Genomic DNA, 25,440 nt, shown 5'->3' on the forward strand with positions numbered 1-25,440 from the left:
CCTTAACAACTTAAAATTTGGATGATATACACATGTGAAACAAATAAGGAAAACTAATCTTAACTAACTTTGGGAACATCATAAATTCATCATTATCATAACTCAAAAAAGTAGAGAAAAATATTTTATTAGTTATACAATAATAATGTATGGTACTAACAATCATATAATAAACTACTCCTCTTTGATAGTTTTTGGAAAACAAATCTTAGTTTAGTTGATAGACACTGATGTTCTTGATTAAAGGTTGGAGTTCACCGATAGAAGCTAAGCTAGCATTTGATCATAAAATTTCATATGTACATGATAAATATTATTTGGGTAAAAATTAGGTAAAATTTCACTACGTGTTTGTCCATAGTATTTAGAAAATATATTTCACTTTTTTAGAAAAATATGACTTATATCCATAAGTTTTAAAATATCAAAACTAACCATAAATTTTGTATTACAAATCAGTTGGATCTTCGTTGTAACAAATAACCAGTAGTGTCCATGACACTAGAGCAATATGGTAGTCTGGAGTGAGTGCAACAAGCATCATTCCATACATTGGAAATAGACAAAACACATGACTTTGTTACCATGAATCGATTATTCATCATTTTTATCAACAATCATATCATCTTTTTCATGTTCACTTAATATTTCATCAATACCTTGGTATTCGCGTAAAAAATCATGTAATACAACATAAACAACTATGTACTTTCGTAAAATATAAAAGTTTGGTATAAAATATCAATTTTAAAAGATCCCAAGTAATGAGAATTGACCCAAATACTAGAAAAAACTAGTATTTAAAAATTTGGATATTTGCCAAAAAATGACAAATTGTATGGACAAACACTATTTGACAATTTTTTCCCCAAATATTATTTGGGAAATCTATGACCAAACAGGCCCTTAAGAAAGACAATTCACATATGCAAAAAAACAATTATCTTGAATAAGCAAATCCATAAACCAGATGACATTTCACAAAAGACTATACATCAAGAAATCATATAACACTAATTGGAGTCTGCTATGTGAATCCTCCAAATTGAGCCTTTTTCAATCCCTTTTCAGTCTAACTAAATAATAGTATCCCTTTTCAGTCTAACTAAATAATTGTATCATAAGACAAACTGGAGATTTCTAAATTATAATAATGAACAAGACTGAAACACAGCGACTGTACAAATGACGAATTGCTAAATAAGCATAACAACGCGTAATGGCGTAAAACTGAACTGTTCCCATTGAAAGAGTAATAGATTAATAGTCAAGACAAGGTTGCATACTCACTCTCAAGTATCCTTACAAATACCAAAACATCAAAAAACTCAAAGATTGCCTGTCATAATGAATAGCCCATTATTATAACGATTCATTTACTTCTCAGCAGATTTAACACTCTTCGGGTTGTGCTTCCTAGCATACCTCTGGTTCCTCAAAAACTTGGGATCCATCTGCATTTCAACATAAAAATAAAAAAATCACCAAACTAAAGTATAAGAACAGATCAACTTCTTCTTTGTTACTGTTTTCATAAGCAAATCCATAGTCTTGTATCGGTGGATATAGAATATCACTACACCTACTATTACTCTGTGGCAGTGATAGAACTTAGTATAACCAAGTATTTTGGTTCAAAACTGCTCATATATGGTTTAAATTTTCCCGCGATCTAATAACCTTTACACCTACATATCCAAATAGTTTGAAGTCTAGAGGAGAATCAACCAAGAAAGAGAACAGATATTTTTTTCAATCATAAGAAAATTCATGAATCTATATCAGCAGATACAAATATTTTGACACCTACTATTACTTGTGCACTGCAGTGGTAAAAAATAAAAATAAAAAGGAGAAACGATGTGTGTGGAGGGGATCATAAGCAAATCCGTCAGAGTTTATATCATCAGATACACACCTAATACTACATGTAGCAGTGGTAGAACTAAGCATGACTACATATTATATTTTAAAACTGTTCATAATATATAAAAGATCGACATTCCCCGATTTTAATAACCATAAATCCACATATAAACTAAGGAGAAAAGATAAGATTCTTATCATAAGCAAGTCCGGGATTTCAAATACCTTTGCATCTACTATGGTTGTGTGGCAGTAATATAACTAAGTATAACTACATCGTTTGATTAAGAAACTGTTCATATCATATATATGGTCGAAATAAGCCCAACTAAGTAACCTTACATCTGTGTTTTAGCTCAACAAATGCACTTTCTCTTTCATCACTACTACCATAAGCAAAATAGCAAATCCATGAATATCTATATACTATTAACATATAAGGATATCTTTACACCTACAATTACTTTGACACAGTGATAGAAACTGTCCACACATATTTTGCTTTTAGAACTGCTCATATTATATATAGAGAGTCTACATTCGCCCGATTAAGTTATCTTACATCTGCATTATATTTATACCACTAGACAGAAAAATCACCAAACTTTTGTCTTATTTTTCATCTGCATTGATAGGTTTGAGATCACCTAACTTCAGTATAACAACAAAAGCATTTTTTATTTCATCAATTCTACGTTCTCCATAAGCAAATCCATGAAATATCTTTACACCTACTATTATATTACATCGCGCCAGTGTTAGAGCTTAGAATAACAGCATATTTTGTTTCAGAAACTGTTCACACATACACATTCATCAAACTGACTAACCTTAACATAACATATCCAAATAGTTCAAAAAATCTCACAAAAATAAGCATAGAAAGGAGAAAAGTTGGGTTTTTTAACAGACCCCTTTGGTGGAACTGTGACGATGCTTCCTGGGTTTCTTGATTCCATTCCTGTGTGCTTTGTAGGACTGATTATGAGCTGTGTGATTCTTCGACTTGGCCATTTCTTCTCAAAGTAACTGCTATAACAAAAAAAAAAGCAATAATAAGGAAAAATCCGATGAAAAATCAGCTCAAAAATCTCAATTTTTTCGACGGAAGTTGGGGTACCTGTTGCCGGCGATTAGGGATTTTACCAGTGAGGAAGAAAGTGAAAGAGGAGTATGAATTAGGGTTCTTATGGGTTTGAAACCCTAAAGCTATGTGAAATGACGAAAATAGCCTTTGATTTGGTTTTGGTGTAGTATGGGCCTAGATTCTTTTGTGTAATAGTCAATTTTTTCTCTTTGTGAAGTATTTAAAAACTAACCAAAGTATTTAAAGTTTAATCGCTTTATAATCAACTTTATATTGTATTCAGGAGGTTCAAAATCAATGTATGAACACAAAAGTTATTAAAAATATCTTATATATACAATGTCTGCCACTAGGGTCGATGTTTTAAATGATATCATCATTATCTAAAGCTTTGAAGTGTTAAAAATTCAAACTCGTAGTCGTGGATATGAAGTTTGTTTAAGTAATGTAAATTCTTATCTAGATATGTTGCGGTCAATAATCATTTTTTATAGAAAAAAATAGTAATGATAAATAACCGATAACTAATAAGTTAATATCTTAATGATTCTTCATGATTTAACATGTTTTACAAACTAATGAACTTCAAAACCGAACTGAATCGACTGATACACAAACCTACGACAAACTATTAAATTAATGATCCCTCCATTCCTTCTTAACAACTATTTTGAAATAAGTATTTGATAGTATACATGACAATTAAAAAAAAATGGACGTAGTATATCCTACTTAGGTATTTTGTCGATCTGGTTATCTCTTTTATGTATATGTGTATTTCCTTCATCAGCTTTTTGGTTCTTCGTTTACTCTTGTCTCTTGCTAGAATTTGTTTCCTTTTTGTGCATCTTCGGTATGTTTTCGTAACTGAATTTGGGGGGTTTTGGTTCTTTTGCCTAAACCCACTGCAGCCAAAACAAATGAAATGCTTGTAAATTGTCCTCTTAGTCCATCTCAGTGTCAGGATTGAGAGTCCCTTCGTATTCCAGCTGCAATAAAAAAAATAAAGTTGGTAAAATATAGGTGATAAAAGCACTCAACTTTTGTATCTGATTGTATCTCACAACATAGGGAAACGGTTCAAATATACTATCGAACTTTGAGAAAAGGCTCATTTATCGATGGTATATTTGTGTTTTTTCCCCTCACAATTACCGTTGCTTTATCATGTTCCAACTTCATCCTCCTATATTGTTCTTGTGCTTGCTTTGAACGAAACATGGCTTGAACTCGCACAACAGATCTTTCAATACGCTCTTCAGCTTGTTTCCTACTGGCTTGAAAGAAATCCTCCTCCACATCATCTGGTTTGATTACTTGACTAGACTGGAGTTTAAGCCCGCGGAGACCTTTCCTCTTCAAACGCCATCGAAATAATGCCTTTTCAAGCACTCCTACTGACCAAATTATCTTCCGGTAGTGTCTTCGGACTTGGAAACCCCGGAACACAGCCTGCATTAAACCAGAAGCAGGTTCCACTAATTAAGGCTGTTGTCTACAGTAGTAGACACATATAATAACATAGTTGTTTTCCCAAGAACCTTGAAATCCAGGAGCATCATAATTCACAACAAGGAACCTTTTCAGGTTATCTGTTAGTATTCCATTATTTTCAGGAAAACAAAGATTATAGTTCACGCTTCAAATTGCGGAACATGATGGCCCGCTTCAGTTTGGTGGGCAAAGTTGAAACACACTAATAGATTTAATTTCATGCATGAGAAGGATCATGTTATCCAGTAAATTTTATGGGAAAGTCACAGAATAAAGCGGGACATACTTGAATTTTGATGGCCTGACGGCGCATGTGAAGAAACTCTTTCCTCATCTTCCAAGTTCGAAACCTATACTGTATTCGTGCAGCAGCTGCCAGCTGTTTCTGCATCTCATAGTTGCGGAAAGCATGCTGAATCTTCATTGCTGCAATTATATTACGTGCTTCCATTTCTGGATTTGAAGACTCGACTGCTTTTGTCCGCACTTTCAGAGCACGCTCCCTGAATGCAGCCTGGATACGGGCAGCTGCATCTGCAGCTGTACGATAAGCTGCTAAACTATCTTTCAGATTTAGCTCTTCCTCTGTGAAATTCCCGGGGTTTATTGATTCAGTAGTCGTCTGGAGTGAACCACTGATATTTCCAGCTAATGTCATATCCTTAAATTGTGCAACTAACGCCTTCTCAGCGAGATAAGCCCCCAAACCCTCATGACCATTTTTGGATGCAAGATCGGAAGCAGTACATCCGCCAAGGTTTTCTGAAGTGGGATCTGTGACCAAATTTGGTTTTGCTCCAGCAGATAAAAGAGTTGCAACCATTTTTTCCCTGACAGTCCAAATGCTCAACTATAAACAACCTTAACACTTGAAATGACCAAAACAATCGAAAATATATGTTACATTTTGGTACTACTTTCTTTATCGCTAGTGCGAAGAAATGGGATGAAAGTGGGTCAGATAGGGTGGTGGACAGCAGTTCAACTTCAACACAACCAAAATAGAAAAGAAAGAATTGAATGATAGATAATTGCAACATTCCAGAGCTGTAACTAAGGATACCTTCCATAATAAGCAGCCCAATGGAGAGCTGTCCATCCATATTTGTCTCGATAATCCAATGACAAACCGGACCAGGAAAACGGATATACAGCCCAAGTGTAACCTAGGATAGCACACAAATGGATCACTCCTTGACCTTGCTCGTCATGTTCTGAGATTTTACATCCTTCGACAACTCTTTCCAACAGCCATTCCTGTAGTCTGGTTTTCAAAGAGAGCTCAAACAAGCAGTCTTTTGCACGTGGGACAGAGACTTTCTTGTCTTCAATTGATTTGATCAGACAGGCCCAATCATCAATGATGTGAGAACATTTTCCAGCAAATTTTTTTGCATCTTTCAGCAAATCTTGATGTATTTTACTGGATAGGATATTAAGGCTCTTAGATGTAGAGAACAGCAGATGAGCAAGCCTCATTTGATTTCTAAATTCATCCCAATCAGATTTATTCTCCGGGGGTTCTGTCCAAACATGTACTGAAGGAGCTCGAAACTCAAAGCTCATGACTTGACTAATAGGTTTATTACCATCGAAACTTAAATAAATGTTTACCAGTCCAGGGGTTTGAGGAGAAACTATGCAACGATATACCCCAGGTTGCAGAACTTCTGCAGGAAAACAAGCATCTCCACAAACACAATGCAAGCTAGAACTTTCTAGATGTGATTGTTCTCCATGAAATTGCCCAATGACACAGATCTGTAATCATAGACAAAAGGTAAAACTGCCAGATCATAGCTCAAAATACATGTCTATCTTGACCATGGCAAAGAACTTGGCAAACTATAAGAATAATATCTAAAAGATTAAAGAGGTAAAAAAGATCACTTTAATAATTGTACATATCACACACAAAACAAGTCAATGGCCACAGTATGCTATAACCTTTTTCACCATTTTTTCCTGAAAAAGCTTACTAATCCTAAAACCCAAAATGTTATGTCAGGTCAGGTCTAACAAAGCCCTATTTTCTTCTAAAGCAAAATATATTGGACACATTTTTCTTGTTTCATTAAAAATGGAAAAAGTAACACAAACACATGAAGAGTAATTAAGCTTCCTTTTTTTCTGATATTATCACTAATTTTTCATAGAGTTTACTTAAAGCCAATATCATGACAGACAACATTTTTCTTCTTGCAAGGAGAACTGTTGTATCAACCTAGCATGTGGGTGAAGAAAGGACCTTTGTTTCTTCAGTTGAAGGAGCCCACGCAGGCAATATTTCTGTTATGTTGAATATCTGCTCACTTGCATATGATTGACCTGTTGACACTGAAGATTCGGGAGTTGGATCGTCTATGGATTCTGGAGAATCCTTGATAAGGTAGTTCATCCACCTTCCAAAGCTATCCTGAGTTTGAAGTCTATCCTGGTTCAGACTATCCAAGGAATCGCCTGTGCTCACTGTCATTACTCCGGACTCATTCTTCTCAAAACTTGAAGTCATTTGACCATCCACTGTCTGGAAGGTGATCTCATTTGAATTGTTGAATGTAGAAATTCTCTCAAGAGAAGAGGAGACACCACCCTACAAGTACACCAATATTAGTAGCCAACTAAAAGAAAGGGAAAAAAATAAGATATTACCGAACACCAATCAGTTCAAACAAAAGAAAGATAAAACCAGATGGAAGGTATTTGACAATTGCTAAGAATGGATTTAAAGCAAGAGAAACTTTGGTCCTTAAATGATTCATAGATAGCATACACAACATGATCAGATCACATATACACATGGTGTGTGAATGCATGGAATTAAAAAACAAATGAACACTGCAAGGAATAAGTGGAAGATAATCTTACTCAAGTGTCAAAATTGAAATTAAGAACACCATAACCTCAAAAATTTGTGTTCAAGAGAATAAACATATTTCCGTAAATCATACATGTGAGTTGCTAAGTCGAGGAAGACATCGTTTTACTACTCTTAGTTAGGTGTATCTTATTCCTAGTCACCACACTCATACACCAAGATGATTACTCTAGCTTCTTATAATATATAGTTGATTTTAAACTTCAATAAAACAGGAATTCTATTGGTTTTTTGGTAATAACAATAAGATGGAAGTATTTTTCATGCATGTCGGTGCAAAGCAAGATACTAAGAATTTCAATTCAAGTATCAAAATCAACTTGTCAATTTATTTGATCATAAATACATACAAGTAGTTGTACATAACTCTCTACTTCTGATTTTAAGGTAGACACTATACACTAAGTTATTTAATCTCAGATGAAGAGTATTTATTTTAGGAAATTAAGTAGAAAATCTTTTGAAGAGCTTGCTCTCTGATGAACCAAATTTCCCTAAAATGGCTCGAGGGGAAAGGTTCCTCCCTAAGATACTTTTACAACCAACAATGAAGAACTACAGAATTATCCAAATCAAAGAACACTACTTGTCTTTTCATTGATAGCATAAGATATGTGAAGATATAAATAGATCATAACAGCAAAATTGAGAAGATAAAAATGATGAGAGAAAAATGTGAGTTGGGGACAATTACACCAGTGAAGCAAGCTGCATATATCTACTCACATCGAGGCTGTAACCATTTAATTCACATAGATTGCGTTGCTCATACGACGTGTGCTGTACATATGCAGTTTTACCTCCTGCTGCAAAATTTAGGTAAATACTTAAATAAATAACTATTTATATGAACGTAAATAATAAGTAATGCCTATAAGGTGCATAATAGCATCAAGCATATACCTTGCTGGGTAGCAACCATCTTGTTGGGATCTCCAGGTGCCAACAGATCATCCCATTCAAGTGTGTTAATCTCGAGTAGTCTCTGTTCATGATTTTGGACGGTCATATCCCTGTTAGGTTCTGTCAATCAGTAGAAGACAGGACTTTAATCCAGCCAATTTTGAAAGAGCATAAAATGTTTTGAACATATTCAGAGATTGCAATTAGGTCCAAGCTCTAGTAGCATAAACAGAATAGGAGTACTATACATTTGCATATACGTGAAACAACCTATAAAAAATTTAACTCAATTTTCATGAAGAGAAACTTTTCAACGCTTTTGTTTACAGCTATGGCTTTGACTGAAGATCAATCACCCACTTTTAACATCAATAGGAGGTTCAGTTCAAGCTATCAACACTTTCATTAATATAAAATGCAAAAAGATATCATTTCTACAAAGTTGATTTGATAGTACCTAAATGTGCATGTCGGCTAGCGGAATATTGCTGATCAACAGCTGAATCAAGTTCTCCTGATAAAACCCAAGAAGCAGACAGATCAGCAGGATCAGACAATGCCGAACCAGAACTTACTGGGGCAGCTGGAGAACCCTGTGCAACTGTACTGTTGGAGGAAACCTGTGATTGTACAGTGAACATAGCCAATAACTGTTTGTATTAACGCACTGTTGGAGCAAACCTGTGATTGTACAGTGAACATAGGAAACAAACCTCTTGAGTTTCACGATAATGGACAAGGACTACGTGTTCGAGAGTCCTGTGAAGCAGAGAAATTGACAAAATCATACTTCCATGGGTACATACTTTTTTGTGTAAGTGCTATAGAAGCCATTAAGGTTTAACCAAAGAATAACAAGAAAGTCGGAAATCTTTTTGAGGACCTATGAAATAGAATTATTCATACTTGTCAAGCAGCCAGTAGCATCTTCTAACAAAGGTTGTGTTATCTTCTCCATGTGCATAGTATACGTGTATTCGTTCATCATTACCAACCTGCACTAAGAAACAGATTGAAATTCATCTTTCTGGAAGGATTCCAAACTAGCCCTCAATCAAGAAAACTTCATATAGCATTTAGAAGAGTGCACATCCTGTTTTAGTGGAGAAGAGAACAGAAAAAAACAAGGCAGAAGCAGAAATTTAAACAACAAAAGTTCAGCTTCCTTTTCAAGCTGAGGAACTTATTTCCTGAGCATCAAGAAAAGATTCACAACTCCTATGCACCAAAGTAGAATGACAACAGCAAAAATAACACCAAAAAAAGTACTAACAATAATAATAGAAAAAACAAGAACAACCAGTCTTCCAAAGATCAATCATCCAAAGATTCTGTACAAATGAAAAATCCAGGAAATGAAGTACCGAATGCACAACATCTCGTATAAGTATTGGGGTGCAATGCAGGAAGTTTACCAGTTACATACCTGACCCTATCACTTTGAGTCAAATATAAAAACGGAAGTGATTTAGCAGGAGATACAGTGGAAGTTCAAAATAAGACTGTCTAATTGGAGAACCCAGCGAAGACAAAAAACACTAAATGATATATTTCCATCTGTGTAAGTCTTAATAGGCAGAGTAGGTCTTCAAAATAAGACTATGTAGACTTATTTATAGGTAAAAACAATGAATAGATGGCTTTTGAAATGACTATATGATAAGCAAATAGAACTTCAAGGAACCCTCCTTTAACCAATATATGGTGGATCTATATATGCTATCAGAATTCAGCCATTATACGTCTAGCCTAGTCTATACAGTCATTTTAGATGTTGAGGTGAAAAGAAAATTTGTCTTTTATGCTATAAGCTTCCAACAATGTCCAACCCAATCACAAAATTCTAGTTGGTCCATGCATAGTTTCCATATATTCCATGAAGAAAGCATTCATCCAATATCGGTGCATATTGTCTAACCGCATTGAATTATGCACTAAAGAAGATAAGAATTGACAGACCACCAAAAAAAAATTCCAACATTCACTGGAAAATTTCTGAGGTTTTTCAATATATGTATGACAGCCACATAATTCTCATCCTAGCATAGGAGCTGTGATACAGGGAAAATGCAATTCAAAGGTTCAAATTTTCCTTTTTCCTATTCATTGCCTATGTTTGATCCCACTCATAATAATTTCATTATCGCCAATCAATAACTTCCTCCTATCTTATGTACTAATCATCTCTTCAGTACAGTGTCAAATTTGACGACCAGAGGGTTTGAATGATCATTTGCCTACTTAAGTTTCTGCTACGAAACACTAACGCCAAAACATGTTATAGGCTACAACCTTTACTTAGGGCAAATACTTTCAAATCAGCTATATTATAATCAAATCCATCTAGGATTTATAGCAGAAATGGAAAATAATAAGCATCTATCCATTAGAAAAACACAAAGCTGGTAACCAAACAATCATGCAAGAACAATATATTAAAGGCGGTTAAACCTCACTTTTAAGTGTTCATGAGCTTCTTTGACAGTTTTCCCATCCTTCTTCTTCTTCCAGTTATATCCATCTCTCCGGAAATTTCTGAGCATCTTACGATCAAACAACACAATTGTGCCACCTATGCATTGGAAATCAAAGAATATTAGATGAAATCCATGATACCTTCCGTGTCCTAAAAACTTTTTCTTTTCCATGAAGAATTCATGTTTGGTTTCCTTTAACAATATATGGATTTCCAGAAAAAGATTAAATCATAGCAAGATTAAAACCATAAGAATCTCTTCATGCTCAGAATAAGGTTACTTTTAGGCAAGTTTACAGGCTTGACATTGATGTTGAAATACTTGTGGTTGCAAAGTATTGCATGAATCTCATTTGGTCGGAGCCACCTCATCTTTGATTCCTCCATTATGTTGGGAATATCCAAATCTATACGAGAACCAGAGAATAACAACTGTAGTCAGCTAAGTAGATCCATAATATTAAGTCAAAGAAAATTTGTAATTACAAGCAACAGAGCAAAGAAAATCGAGGCAGTGCTGATCTCAACATAGCATTTTTTGTTGCAGTACATTATAAGCTCACATATACATTATATGCAGTAGGGCTCTTCATGGCTCCAAATTGATTAGATCACTTGTCGAATGTCAAGCTTTCCTCCCTTTTGTGGTATACCAAAAAACAACAAGTACCAATTTAATCCCATTTTATCTTCGAACTGAACATAATCTCTTCTTTTACCATTATCAAGGACGGACTTTGATGGTCTCAAATAAAGAAGACCAAATACCGAAGAAAAATATAACCTTCTAGCCCATCCCTTTTCTATCTGTGCTACTAAACAGCTAGAATTGAGATACGTCACTGGTTACAAGGTTGTTTGAACTTTATCTCGAATACAACATCTTTAATAAAGCACTCTCTTCCTATCAACTTGTTCCTAGCAATTAATCTAAGCATTAAGGTTACATGTTCTATTGTGGGAAGTCTTTTTCGTATCTAATCAGCAGTTACGCCCTAAATCAAGTAACTCAAGCAGCAGTACCTAATCATTGACCTGGTTACCTTCCTATCTAAGTTAAACTAAGATTCAAAAGGATTAAATTTGCAATACAGAAAGAAAAGGAGATAACAATAGCAATGTACAAAACAACTGTAGCAATAACACATGGAAGAAAAAGAAACTATGCTACACCTAAATTATACTATTAGAAGAAGTATGTTCCTATCTAAGTTAAAATAAGCATTTTCCTCGAAAGGATTATATTTGCAATACAGAAAGAAAAAGATATAACAAAACAAGTGTAGCAACAGATATTAATACACATTGGAGAAAAAAGAGTACCTCAATCATACAACTAGAAGTACAACAAATTACTACCTACAAACATTCTATCCTAATCATCAACCTCGCAGTGTACAAAACAAGTGTACCGATAGATATAAATACACATTGGAGGCGAAGAAACTACGCGATACCTAAACCATACTGCTAAAAGTGCGACAACATCAACAACCTACAAACATTCTGTCCTAATCATCAACCTTGCAATGTACAAAACAAGTGTAGCAATAAATATCAATATACATTGAAGAAAAAGAAACTACGCAATACCTCAACCATGCTAACATTCAACTACCTACAAACATTATATCCTAATTCTCAACCTCAATAACTTCATATCTAAGTTCTAAGCATTCTTCTCGAAAAAAATTTAGATTTGCAATAAACAGGAAGGCATATATTTTTCGCTACAGAGATAAGATAGTACCTTGCATAGTGCGGAATCCATGAATTTCACAACCTAACAGTCGTCCTGATACGCTACTTTCCATTGCAAAAACAGAACTTAAAATCGAAGCAAAATTGCGTTATTAATCAATCAAAATCAATCCACCAAACTATGTATAATTTGAAAACCGAATTGTTAGCGTTACTAAACTTGCTGAATAAACCTTTAACGTCTAATTATACATTGATTGAGCTGAAGATCGTCCATTGATATGCACATCAATGGCGTTTTTTTGCTGGTCAAATTTGTAAGCCAATAGAAATAAGCATACATTTTGCATTTTGTAACCTTCTCATTGGTCGGCCGGGTCGGGTCAGTCTATTGAGTTTCTAGTGTGGGTTGGATCGGGTCGATTGGAATTCTAACCCATAACCCATATTTTTGTTGGTGGCTGATGTGGATTTAGCGTATGCGTGTCTGTTCAGGTATCTATATTTTTTTTATAAATATAATAATACATAAACGTGTCCTTGATTTCATTTCAACTTTCAATTGGTATTTATATCATTTGATCTGGTATGCACAAGTAGACACTTGATATTAAATTGAACAAGTAAATACATATGTGTTTTACGTGACATTTTACAGATCAGTTGGCATGTAGGATGAGTACATCTCACTCAAAGTGTCATGTAAAATGTTTATGGCTATTTGTTCACGTGTACGAGCAAAACTAGATAAATGTAAGCTAATGCTACATCTGTCAATACGGCTTAAGTCTTGCCCAACTCATGACTAGATAATAGTGGAATGACACGGGACCTCGAGTCTATCCTCGCTATATTGGGCCGACAGCGTCTCGTCCCCTGCCAAAACATAGCTCTATCTCTCGTTCCTGGCCCAGCCCCTCCAATCTTGGCTCGCCGATTCAATCTTATCCACTTGCTAGTTTTGATTTTGTATTCTATTTTTTTTTTAAACTTAACATTTAAAATTTAGATATATGATGTTATTTAACGATGGAATGACGATGTGTGTTATGTATATGAACATTTATTACTTAATATATTATTTTATCACATTTGGAATTACTTAATCATGCTAAGCTTATTATGGTTTGATGTAATGTAGATTACACATTATTATTTGTTTGATTAAGAATTACGTATAGTAATTAAATGGGATCAAGATAAAGTAAATAATTGCCAAGTGGTGTAACTTGGACCACTTTGTGATATACATAAGACAATTTTGTTTCCTAATTACTCTATTAACATGGTGTTTTTGTTCATAGTCTCTGCCTAATTTCATAATCTCTCATTTTCGTCCATCCTTATCTAATTAATAGTAATAGTTAATAAAATTTAAATTTTTTGTTTTTTGTTTTCATTTCTATCCCACAGGAATATTAGAACTTGTCGCTATGATATATTAATTGACATGATCTTATACTTACAGGTAGAAATTTCATTCCACATTTAGAATTTATTAATATAATTTGTGTTTATATAGCTCGATCACTATTCATATTATGAACATATGGTAACAATAACTGAAATATACTCATAAATTCTACAATAATCCCATTCACAACCCTAATTATATGCAATTGTACATAAATTATTAGTATGAATTAAATTGACTCTGGTTGATCAAAGTGGTAAAAGGAAGCATAAGTTACTGTTTGGAGGTTACTTGAGTCCACCTTGATCTTTACAAGTAGAATTGATGTTGTTTTCTGCATTTTATTTTTGCTTATTGCTCTAAGGTCACTAGGTATCTATGTTTGCTTGTAACTTTATTTGTTTACTCTTTCAAATATAATAACGCTTTAGTATAAAATGACAAAAGTCTCATATTTAAGTTTTCTTATTACCATTATCCCTTATTAGTTTTATAAATATTCAAAATTGTTCATTTTCGCCCATCAGATTAATATATCAGCACATCAGATTAATGTATATTATGCATCAGATTAATGTATCTCGTGCATCAGATTAGTGTATCATGTATAAAATGTACATCACATTAGTGTATCACGTATAAAATGTAATATATCTTACTTAACAATAAATGTATCTCGTGTATCAGATTAATATATCAACGCTTATTTTATTGTATCAGCTTGAGGAATTTCTGTAATTATAAACTTATAAAGGATAAATGGTGATTTTACCTTAAAAGTATGTGAAATCTGTCATTTGCCCATTTTTATTTCCACCTAATAACATAGATTTGGATTATGACGAGAATGCAGAAGGGAGCATGATTGGAGTTCTGCGTGCAACAAATGGAAGGGCAATGGAATCGAAATGGATTGGTCTGGTTCCTCTACGTATAGGACACTAGAATATCGAACTGATTTATTAGTGATACGTTTGAAGTATTTGCGTATATAATCGACTATTGCCCAAAATTATATTATATGTTATGGTTATAATGTTTGTTATAATTTAAGACTTGATTATAACACATGTTTGTAGTAAACAACTCAATTTACTTTTTGTGAAGTCTGTCTTGATCAAAAAGAGAAATTTCTCAGATATTTATAAGGAAGAAGACAATGTGCTATCTTATACAAGAGAAAACATAATATTCTTACTACCCTGTTTCTAAGAATATCACAACTAGTTGGCTATAGACCATATACAAAATGTATTTTGCATATCTAAAAGCCCGAAATTATTTCTATGCATAAGTCATTATTCACTTCCCTCCTACAATTTATTCCTCATCATAATATTAAAGTTATGTAAAATTTAATTTACTATTTACTCGATATTATGTCTCTCATCTTATTATACACTAGGAAATTTGTTATATTCTTCAAATTGTTAGTCATGGTCACGAGAGGGTCTCTTTATCTAAGTTTCGATAACCTATAATTTATACAAGTCACTTTTAAATTTAGGTTTAAGATTTATTTTTAAAGAAAAAACATATTTCTCTTTCTCCCGATGATAGCTATACTAAATCACTATAAAGTGATCGACATAGGTTGTGGTGCACTGATTAGAGTGTTTCACCCTTAACTAGAAGTCTCGGGTTCGAGCCCTGAGTATGGAAGAAATTCTGTTGGAAGTGCCACCCTAAATGGGCCCTGCAGAGCGCTACTCTGACTTCGTCGGAGCTGGAATTTCGACTCCAGACACTGATTGGAAAAAACAATTATAGTGTGAAATTAGCAACGAAATGACAAATGACAATTGTCCGCAACATACTTATTATTATTGTTCATCTATCACTATAAGGAGTTTCAGATTTGAGCTATAGTGAACGAAATCCTCTTTTTTAAAACGAATTTGAATTAGAAAATTACTATGTCTAACGATCTCAAAATAAACGTCAAAAACTTTTGATCCTTATTTTTCCTTTAGATAAATCTTTAAAATCAAAATTTGTTAAACGTAAATTTTTACCAATAGGATTAACGAGGTCAAAAGTTCAAGGTCACGGAACTCTGAAAATCATTTTTTGTAAATCACATGAAAAATTTGAGAAAATGCTCAAAAACGACATCGTTTACTATCCCAAAATAACTATCGGTGACCGTTGATTTAAAAGGCGGGAGTTGATAGAAAAGGCGGGAAAAAATTTAAAAGTTAAATAAAATCCTCTACTAAAATAACCTCTAAAGTCCTTTTAAATTACACTTTCGCCACGCCTTTTCGTCTTCTTTTCCAAAACAACTATCAGCGATCGTTGATTTAAAAGGCGAGAGCTGACAGAAAAGGTGGGAAATATTTTAAAATTTAAATAAAATCCTCTACTAAAATAACCTTCAAAGTCCTTTAAATTACGCTTTCGCCACGCCTTTTCGTCTTCTTTCCTGAAACAACTATCATCGACCGGTGATTTAAAAGGCGAGAATTGACAGAAAAGACGGGAAATATTTAAAAAGTTAAATAAAATCCTCTACTAAAATAATCCCCAAAGTCCTTTAAATTACACTTTCACCACGTCTTTTCATCTTCTTCCCCAAAACAACTATCAGCGCGACCGTTAATTTAAAAAGCGGGAAATATTTTAAAATTTCAATAAAATCCTCTACTAAAATAACTTCTAATGTTCTTTAAATTATACTTTCGTCACGTCTTTTTGTTTTTTTCCCAAAATAACTATCAGCAACATTTGATTTAAACGTCGAGAGTTCATAGAAAAGGCGGGAAATATTTTAAAATAACCCCAAAGTCCCGCCCTCCCCCACCAAACCCCAAACAAGCTCCCCCAAAACTGACAGATCGGTCTTCTTCCTCAACCCCCGAACAAGCTCCCCAAAAGCTCACGGAGAATGAGATTATCGCAAACATGAAGAAAGCAAAACACTTAGAACAACTCATCAAGTCTCGTTTCGATGCTCAAGAGGAATCTTTTGAAGAACTCATCAAATATTGCGAACCTCATCCCGATGCTCAAGAGGAATTACTAAACTGCCCTTTTGTGTATGAGTACGAGGACACTCCGCAATCCTCGCCGTCGGTGGCAGTGCCGCCGCCAGAGCCCACCGGAATACTCATGTTATCTGTTCCCTCTACTGATAAAGATGGACAAAGTTCCCCTGCCGCAAACGAAGTGTTTGAAACCCCGCCGGAGCATATCAAATCCTCTCAGCTCTATTTTTCTGGCTCCGATGATCCGAAACCGAGCACTGCAGGTGTAAATCGTGGTAATACGGAGGTTATAGATTTAGGAAGTGATTCTGATGATCTAGGGTTTCCAAATCAACAGAATAATAACGGAGGTACTGAAGCTGTGAATCGTGATAATACGGAGGTTATAGATTTAGGAAGTGATTCTGATGATCTAGGGTTTCCAAATCGCCGGGATACAGGTAAGTCTGAAGAACAATTGCAGAAGAGGTATAAGGTTTCTGAGGAGGATTTCGATGTGAAGAACTCAGTTCAGAGAGTAGTGAAGAAAGAGCCAATTGTGATTAAAATTAATCAGACTCAAACTCAGGAAGTAGATATGGAGGCGAAAGAAGGTGGAATTGAAAGAAATGCAGATTCTTTTACTGTGAAAATGTCTGAGAGACACAAGGAGGAGGAAGATGGAGGAGAAATGCGCGATCATGGTGAAAGAGGTGATGGAACAAAGGATGGTATTGGTGTAAGAGGTGCGGCGAGTATGAATTTAGACGAGAATGAGAAGTTAAATGGTGCTGGTGTGAATGATGGTGGTGCTGGAAGTGATAAAGGAAAGCGTAAATTGCCATTATGGATGAAGAGAGGATCTTTGGAAGAAGTTGGAAGGAGGAAAACCACGAAAGGGACGTTTGAGGATTTAGTGGAGGGCTTCTCTATGATTTTCGGAGATGTGAGTGGTGATGATAGTAACGATAAGATTGGTGGTGATGATAGTAATGATAAAATTGGTGCTGATTTCCTCGAGACTGCCATGAGACGCGGATTGACTTTACCTCGGCCTAGATGGTGGCCACCGGAGGGATTTACTGATTGATTCATTATCCAGTGAAGTAACCATCTTTTTGAAAGCGTTACCAGTTCACACTAACTGCATATTCGATAGCTAATTGTCTGTTGATGGTTTGGATAGAAGTTGCTATAATCTTTTTGAATCTTTCTCGATCATCTAGGTTGGAGTGACACGTTCAACGTGTTGAAAGAACATTAGATGATGCTCCAAACTAGTACATTGCTATCAAGATGGTGTTATTTTTGCAATGAAATGTATAATATGTAAACTTGCTGACTTTCTGTTGATAATGTTTGATTGTTAGTGTGTCAATCATATGGATGCAGAGATGTTTGAAGTGTTTGATCACCAAAGCCTTTTCTTTTGATTGACACCTATGGAAGAAGTTATGTATTTCTTCTTTTTCTAAAATGAAAATTGTTCCTTCTTTTGTGAATTAGGTGATTCCACAAATGGGGTTTGGGGTATGGTAGAATTAGGTGATTTCTTTCTGTTTGTCTAAGTTTTGATGTTTGATACATATTATGATAGAAGATCGCGACTTTACAATAGCCAAGATGCATACGAGTTGACAAGGTTGGCCTTGAATCCTTAGGCCTTGATAAGAGAACATACTAAGAAAGCAACCCCGACCCCCCACCCTCCACCCATCCATTCATACACATCATTATTTGCCTATACGTGGCAAATCTATCAATCGATGAATGACTCACACATACTGAGAGGGTACGACTTCAAGGGGTGGACTTGACCATTATTAACGTGTAGTAGATGGCCCGACCCCGATCCCCACCCTCCACCCATCCATTCATACACATCATTATTTGCCTATATGTGGCAAATCTATTAATCAATGAATGACTCACACATACTGAGAGGGTACGACTTAAAGGGGTGGACTTGACCTTTATTAAAGTGTAGTAGATGGCCCGACCCCGACACCCCACCCTCCACCCATCCATTCATACATATCATTATTTGCCTATATGTGGCAAATCTATCAATCAATAAATGACTCACACATACCGAGAGGGTATGACTTAAAGAGGTGGACTTGACCATTATTAACGTGTAGTAGATTGGCCCGAGTGGGTAAAAAAAGGTTGGTACTTGGTAGTAACTTTTCATGTGTATATAGGATGGAAATTAGGTGGTGACTAATTAGGTAATACATAATTTTAAGCAACTTCAAGATGAGATGTGTATCTTTTATATATATATATTTTATTGCTTACTTAATATATTTTCACTTAACTAGAGGGATTGCTTAGATATTAGTCATTCATTACTTTCAATTCAAAGATAATAAGTTTAAGTCCAGAAAAGAAAAGAGAAAAAAAAAGAAGGGATACAACGTAATCTCATTTTAATATGATTTAATATCTATAATATATAAAAAGAAATCTTAAATTTTGGTTTTAGGTAAACAAAAAAACTAACATTTGTGGTTAGAAATGAAAAGATTACCAAAAAACTAAAGAAGTATATTATGAGATAAAAGAGAATGTTCTATTTTTCTTGATATAAGTTTTGAATTTAAATTACTAATTTCCCTATTGGGGTAAAAAAAATTTGGTTGATGTGTTTTGCTTGTCATTTTAATCTAAATTAATTGGATCAATAAAATACTAGAGATTTTCTAATATTGAATTATACATTTTGATTTTGAATTATATTCCTTTTTTAGTAAAATATTTATCACTAAATGAGTACTCATATCATTCAAATCTAAATTAATCAAATCAATTAGATAAAGGAGAATCTTCTATATATAACTACGATTTTGAATTAAATTTATGAATTACTCTTTTTGGTAAAATGTGTATTACTTGATGAGTTTTTGTGTCCCAATTTAAATTAATTGTCTCAATGAGAAAAAAGAAGAATCCTTCCATCATTAATTTAAAGTTTTAAATTGAAATTAATGTTGTACCTTTTCGGTGTCAATTTATATAACCAATTTTCCTTTTTAGTTGATTTTTAAAAAATAATATATTTCTATTTAGTAATAGTTTAACTTTAAACATCAATTTCATCATTAATAAAATAATTCTTCTCTCACATATTATAAACAAGAAATTTTTAAATAATTATTTCTTAGATATTATATGAAGTGAATTAAAATGAACAAAGTAATTTCCCCTTTTTATTGGGATAAAATATAACCATCCCTAGATTATAGTTGATATTTCAAAGATACACTTTAAGTAAATTTATGTTCTAAGACCTATGAATATATTTTTTATAATTTTGTACATTTTTTTATTTGCGTGATATTTAAATTTTTTTGCACACATCTTAATTACGTGAGTCATGAAATATATTATGTAGACAAAAAAAATATAAAATTATAGAAAAACGAATAAGTTTGGAATAATAAAATCATAGTTTAGTTGAGATTGTCTATGAGATATCATTAGTGCAAATCATGGCAACGCCAACCTTCTATTACGAGTTTCATCTGAACCCATTTGATTAGAAAATATTATTTTATTTATATACGATTAAAATTATTTTCTATTTATATACCGTAAAAGTTAAATCTTTTATTTTCTTATTAAAAACCCTATCTCCGCCGCTACTGACTAAAATATATATATTACTCCTACATATTTAAGATAAAAAGATAAGAGAAACAAACCTTCTATAATTAGAAGATATATTCTCTATATAAATATAAATAGTGTTGATTTCCCTGGATTTGTGTAGAGTCTCTGTTTTTTTAGAGAGAGAGAGAGAGTGTGTTTTATAGAGAGAGAAATGGCTCCGGAGAGAGATATTGATGATCTTCCCAGGAACAAGGCGAACTACACGGCGTTAACTCCGTTATCGTTTTTAGAGAGGGCGGCGACTGTATTTCCCAATCGGAAATCGTTAATTCACGGCTCCGTTGAGTACACATGGCACCAGACTTACCGGCGTTGCCGTCAATTAGCCTCTGCTTTAACTAAAAACTCCGTCACCTTTGGAAGCACGGTAAATTTTCAGATACTTTTACGTTTCATCGAGTGTTTATATCGAATCAATAGATGTATGTACGTTTATTTATACTTTTTTATTCACATAATCATTACTCCTATCTCATAATCATGAATTTTGATGATCATCAATAATTACACTTGTCTAAAATATGAAAAGACATTTTAAATTTTTTTAATACCAGATCGGTTTATTGTATTTTTTGTTAATTTTTTTTTGTTGTATGTGTGTTTTGGTCTTATTATAGTTTCGATTAGCGCACTAACAAGGTATGTGATGGAATGTTAAGTCGGTCAGTTCTTAGATTCAAATTTTTAGGTATGAAGTCACTTTTATTAGTGTTACTTACATCTCACGTGTGGCTCATTTGTGTGAATCTGAATTTAATCGAATTTTGAATTTGATTTTACTCAAACTTTATATATATCGAACATGAAAGATCAAGCGTGAAACCAAAATAAATAAATAAATAGTTTCATATGACCTTAACAGAATGAACAAGAAATTAAAATTTTACATTTCATGTTTTTGGATCTAGAGGATACTATAATAATAATAATTATTATTTTTATTGTATACACCACCTTTTATTATTTTATTTTTTTTGCAGTTTGTTTTTAACATATTAAATGAACATAGAGAAAATGCAGAAACTCCCAATTAGTTTGTTATGGACATCAATATTTCTTGTTCATTTAGTGAAATGTAATGTTGTTTGTATTCCCATGGATGATCTAGTAAGTTCTTTTGTTGTACTTGATACGAGGGCTCTCGGAAATAATATTTCTATCTTCACGAGGTAGATGCAACATTTACGTAAATTCTATTCCCATATTCCACTAATAATTTGCATCCAAAAAATTAGAATAATAAATCTAAAATAAATACATTTAGGCCTCTGATTAAAATTTAACTTTAGGCGTCCAATTATGTTGAGCCGCCTCTATATATGTTTATGCTCTACTAACTTGCTTCGGTGATAGGTTGCGGTTATTGCCCCAAATGTCCCGGCTATGTATGAAGCTCATTTTGGAATTCCAATGGCTGGAGCTGTTATAAATGCTGTGAATGTTCGTCTAAATGCGGAAACAATTGCTTTTCTTTTGGGACATTGCTCAGCTTCTATTGTCATGGTGGATCAAGAGTATTTTCCGTTGGCTGAGGAAGCGTTGAGAGTATGGGAAAGTAACAGTAAAGGAAACTTTAATGCTCCGCTGTTGATTGTTATTGCTGATAGGAACTGTGATCCAACGCCGGTTCAATATGCTCTTGAGAAAGGCGCAATTGAATATGAGAAATTCTTAGAAACTGGTGATCCAGACTTTACGTGGAAGGCACCAGAGGATGAATGGCAAACCATTGCTTTGGGATATACTTCCGGCACAACAGCTAGTCCTAAAGGAGTGGTGTTGCACCATCGTGGCGCTTATATTATGGCTATGAGTAATGCGGTGGTTTGGAGTATGCCAGAGGGAGCTGTGTATCTATGGACTCTACCATTGTTTCATTGTAATGGTTGGTGCTTCGTCTGGACACTTGCTATGGTTTGTGGGACTAACATATGTCTTAGACAGGTAATTCCTTGTTTCTTTTTCTGTCCGATTGTAACTAGAGTAACATAAACGAATACACGTGTAATTGTTTTATCTTTCACCATATCGCGTAACTCTGACATGTAGAATGGACAGGGGCAATAACATTGGGTACTATTATGAAATCTGACTTCGATTGTGTTGTTTTTAACTTCGATTATCTTGCATGTAGGTAACCGCTAAGGCTGTTTACTCAGCCATAGCGCATCTTGGTGTGACTCATTTTTCAGCTGCACCGGTGGTACTCAACACCATAGTTAACGCCCCAAAAGAGGAGACTATCCTTCCTCTGCCTCGTCTTGTGCACGTAAGCACAGCTGGTGCTTCTCCTCCTCCATCTGTACTTGCTGCAATGTCACAACGTGGCTTCCGTGTCTTACACACTTATGGCCTTTCTGAAACCTATGGTCCATCCACTCTATGCACGTGGAAGCCCGAGTGGGATTTACTTCCTCCAGACATCCAAGCACGTCTACAAGCACGCCAAGGTGTCAGGTACGTTGGTCTAGAGCATTTAGATGTTGTCAGTACAAATGACATGAAACCTGTCCCAGCAGATGGAAAAACAATAGGAGAGATCGTCTTTAGAGGTAATATTGTAATGAAAGGTTACTTGAAGAATCCGAAAGCTAACGAGGAAGCTTTTGCTGGAGGCTGGTATCATTCGGGTGATCTTGCAGTTAAACACCCAGACGGATACATAGAAATCAAAGACAGATCAAAGGACATCATCATATCTGGAGGTGAGAACATAAGTAGTGTAGAAGTCGAAAACATCCTCTACTTACATCCTGCAATACTCGAGGTCTCTGTAGTTGCAAGGCCCGACGAGCAATGGGGTGAGTCACCATGTGCATTCGTGACGTTGAAGCCTGATTTGAAGGATACAGATCAACGGAAGTTGGCTGACGATATCATCAACTTCAGTCGATCGAAAATGCCTAAATTTTGGGTTCCAAAATCAGTTGTTTTTGGACCATTGCCAAAGACTGCTACTGGGAAAATACAAAAGCATTTGTTGAGGGCAAAGGCAAAGGAAATGGGACCAATGAAGAAGAGTAGATTATAATTATAATCTAATGTGTGCAGACTCTTTCACTTTCAACGGCGCCTCGTGTTGGATTTTCTAAAATCCGACACGCATTGCTTGACATTTCGAAGAGTCTGAGCAACATAGATTTATAATGGTCCATAAATAATGTTGAAGTATATATGTTTTCTCATTATTAGTACAATTATATACTTCACTTTATCAAGAAAATAATACAATTCTACATGTTTTATCTTATATCTTTGTTTATATGAATAAACTTAGAATTATTTGTTCTTAATCATTGAATCGGTTATTATCTTGTAAGACCTACGAATCTTTAAATTAGTATCATAACTTAGTTAACGATAAGATACAAAGGGAAAAAATGATGTCTATTAGTCGGAATTAAAATTCCAAACGAAAATTTTCATATTCAATCTGAAGACTTAGATAACGATAAGACACAAAGGGAAAAAATGATGTCTACTAGTCGGAATTAAAATCCCAAATAAAAATTTTCATATTCAATCTGAATCGCCTCGAATTCATACTTCTTAATTGAAAATTGTGTCTCTTTTCTTTGCATTAAACCAATCGAACTAAAAAAATGAGTTGAATTTGTTACTATCAAAATAATATAAAGTCCAATCACGATGTTCAAATATTTGTGATTTATCTTTTAGTTCTTTGTTGTTTTTTTTAATGAAAGAATTAACCTCATCTATTTAGTGACTTAAACTAAAAATAACCTATATATATTTAGTAAATTTAAATTCATACTGTGAGCATGTTAAATAAGTAAGTGTTTTTTTTTTTCGTAATATAAACTCGAGATATATAATTACGGATATGTATTTGCAGGATTGGATAATCCTATTGTTATGTATCCTTCATTTGGATTTCTAACAAATGAAGTTGAGGCAATTAGGATAAAGCTTATCTGTTAATTATGTGGTTGGACTAATTCTACCCCTTAATTAGAGACATTAAATTTTCATATCAAAATTTGTCTCACACTCTCTTACCCACAAAGGTACATTTCATGCTGGTTAGATTTTACGTGAGAGATTATATATTGACTATGTTATTATTTTACACATATCACATTCATATACCTTCGTTCTTTTTTACTTTATGCATTTAATTATCAAAATCTAGTCGTATTAATTTAAAATTTTTATTGAACTGATTTCTCCTTGCTTATCAATAGTATTAACATTATTTTGTATAATATCACTATATAAATAAAGTTTTCAAGACCAATACATATAAATTTGACCCAAAGCTAATGGACTTTGTCAATTCAATATCATAAACGTTATACATTTATAACTTGATCGAAAATATATTATTAAAAATGAAAAAATAGAATCAAAAAGTGAGTTGTTTTTCCTTCTCATAATTATACATAGCAATTTTGGGGGCCTTATCATCTTTGGATTCTCATTTATGAGTGCCACACCTTTATTAATAATGTGTGTATATAAATGTTTCTGTCCCAAATAAGTTGAGACAAACTCATATTAATAATAAATTTGATTATACGTATATATCAAAAATAATTTTCATATATTAAAAAAATGTAGATAAAATTTATACATATTTTATCTTTTTTCAAATTGTACATATGAGAATATACGAAATATGTTATTGTGTATAAGATTATGATAAATGGGTAAGTCTAACAAATCATAAAAAGTTATTTTCCATTAATTATTTAGTTTATTTTGTTCTTTTTTGACCTGTTTATTTCAAGTACCACATAGTTGACATTTTTTGTATACACCTTTCCTCTTCTTTTTTTTCTCTTTTTACTTTTAAGTAGACACTTTTTTTTTTTTACTAAAAAAAAAAAACTTTAGATAGATACCACAAAGTTATAAATTTGTATTTACGTTTACATCTAATTACGTTTAATTTATCTAATTATGCAATATTTGAAACATAAAGTGTGCGTGTTAATTTATTTAAATGCATGATAATAA

General features: G+C 33.6%; 3 protein-coding genes across 7 annotated transcripts; 1 reads left to right on the plus strand and 2 right to left on the minus strand.

Moving 5' to 3' along the window:
• Positions 1-1,180: 1,180 nt before the first annotated feature.
• Positions 1,181-3,129, minus strand: LOC107005381 (60S ribosomal protein L29-2-like). Of its 2 annotated transcripts, none has more exons than XM_015203966.2 (3): positions 2,987-3,129; positions 2,779-2,898; positions 1,181-1,454 (listed from the first exon to the last, which is right to left on the minus strand). In XM_015203966.2, the coding sequence occupies exons 2-3, from the start codon at positions 2,878-2,880 to the stop codon at positions 1,377-1,379; spliced, it is 180 nt and encodes a 59-aa protein (XP_015059452.1). In that variant the 5' UTR covers positions 2,881-2,898; positions 2,987-3,129; the 3' UTR covers positions 1,181-1,376. The 2 variants fall into 2 exon arrangements, with proteins under 2 accessions (XP_015059452.1, XP_015059453.1); XM_015203967.2 differs by having other exon boundaries at positions 2,779-2,895; positions 2,987-3,117.
• Positions 3,130-3,467: 338 nt separating this feature from the next.
• Positions 3,468-12,717, minus strand: LOC107005341 (calmodulin-binding transcription activator 6). Of its 4 annotated transcripts, none has more exons than XM_015203908.2 (13): positions 12,455-12,717; positions 10,986-11,111; positions 10,685-10,800; positions 9,135-9,223; positions 8,942-8,987; positions 8,686-8,848; positions 8,229-8,348; positions 8,052-8,128; positions 6,696-7,040; positions 5,511-6,208; positions 4,734-5,277; positions 4,109-4,405; positions 3,468-3,942 (listed from the first exon to the last, which is right to left on the minus strand). In XM_015203908.2, exons 1-13 carry the CDS (start codon positions 12,516-12,518, stop codon positions 3,898-3,900), a joined length of 2,730 nt encoding a protein of 909 aa, XP_015059394.1. In that variant the 5' UTR covers positions 12,519-12,717; the 3' UTR covers positions 3,468-3,897. The 4 variants fall into 4 exon arrangements, with proteins under 4 accessions (XP_015059394.1, XP_015059393.1, XP_027769528.1 ...); XM_015203907.2 differs by having other exon boundaries at positions 8,052-8,131; XM_027913727.1 differs by lacking the exon at positions 12,455-12,717 and having other exon boundaries at positions 8,052-8,131; positions 11,002-11,111.
• Positions 12,718-20,531: 7,814 nt separating this feature from the next.
• Positions 20,532-23,710, plus strand: LOC107005763 (acetate/butyrate--CoA ligase AAE7, peroxisomal). Its single transcript, XM_015204421.2, has 3 exons — positions 20,532-20,827; positions 21,814-22,404; positions 22,595-23,710. Exons 1-3 carry the CDS (start codon positions 20,612-20,614, stop codon positions 23,489-23,491), a joined length of 1,704 nt encoding a protein of 567 aa, XP_015059907.1. The 5' UTR covers positions 20,532-20,611; the 3' UTR covers positions 23,492-23,710.
• The last annotated feature ends 1,730 nt before the right edge of the window (positions 23,711-25,440 follow it).

The sequence above is a fragment of the Solanum pennellii genome, chromosome 12 (assembly GCF_001406875.1).
Source record: "Solanum pennellii chromosome 12, SPENNV200".
NCBI lineage: Eukaryota > Viridiplantae > Streptophyta > Magnoliopsida > Solanales > Solanaceae > Solanum > Solanum pennellii.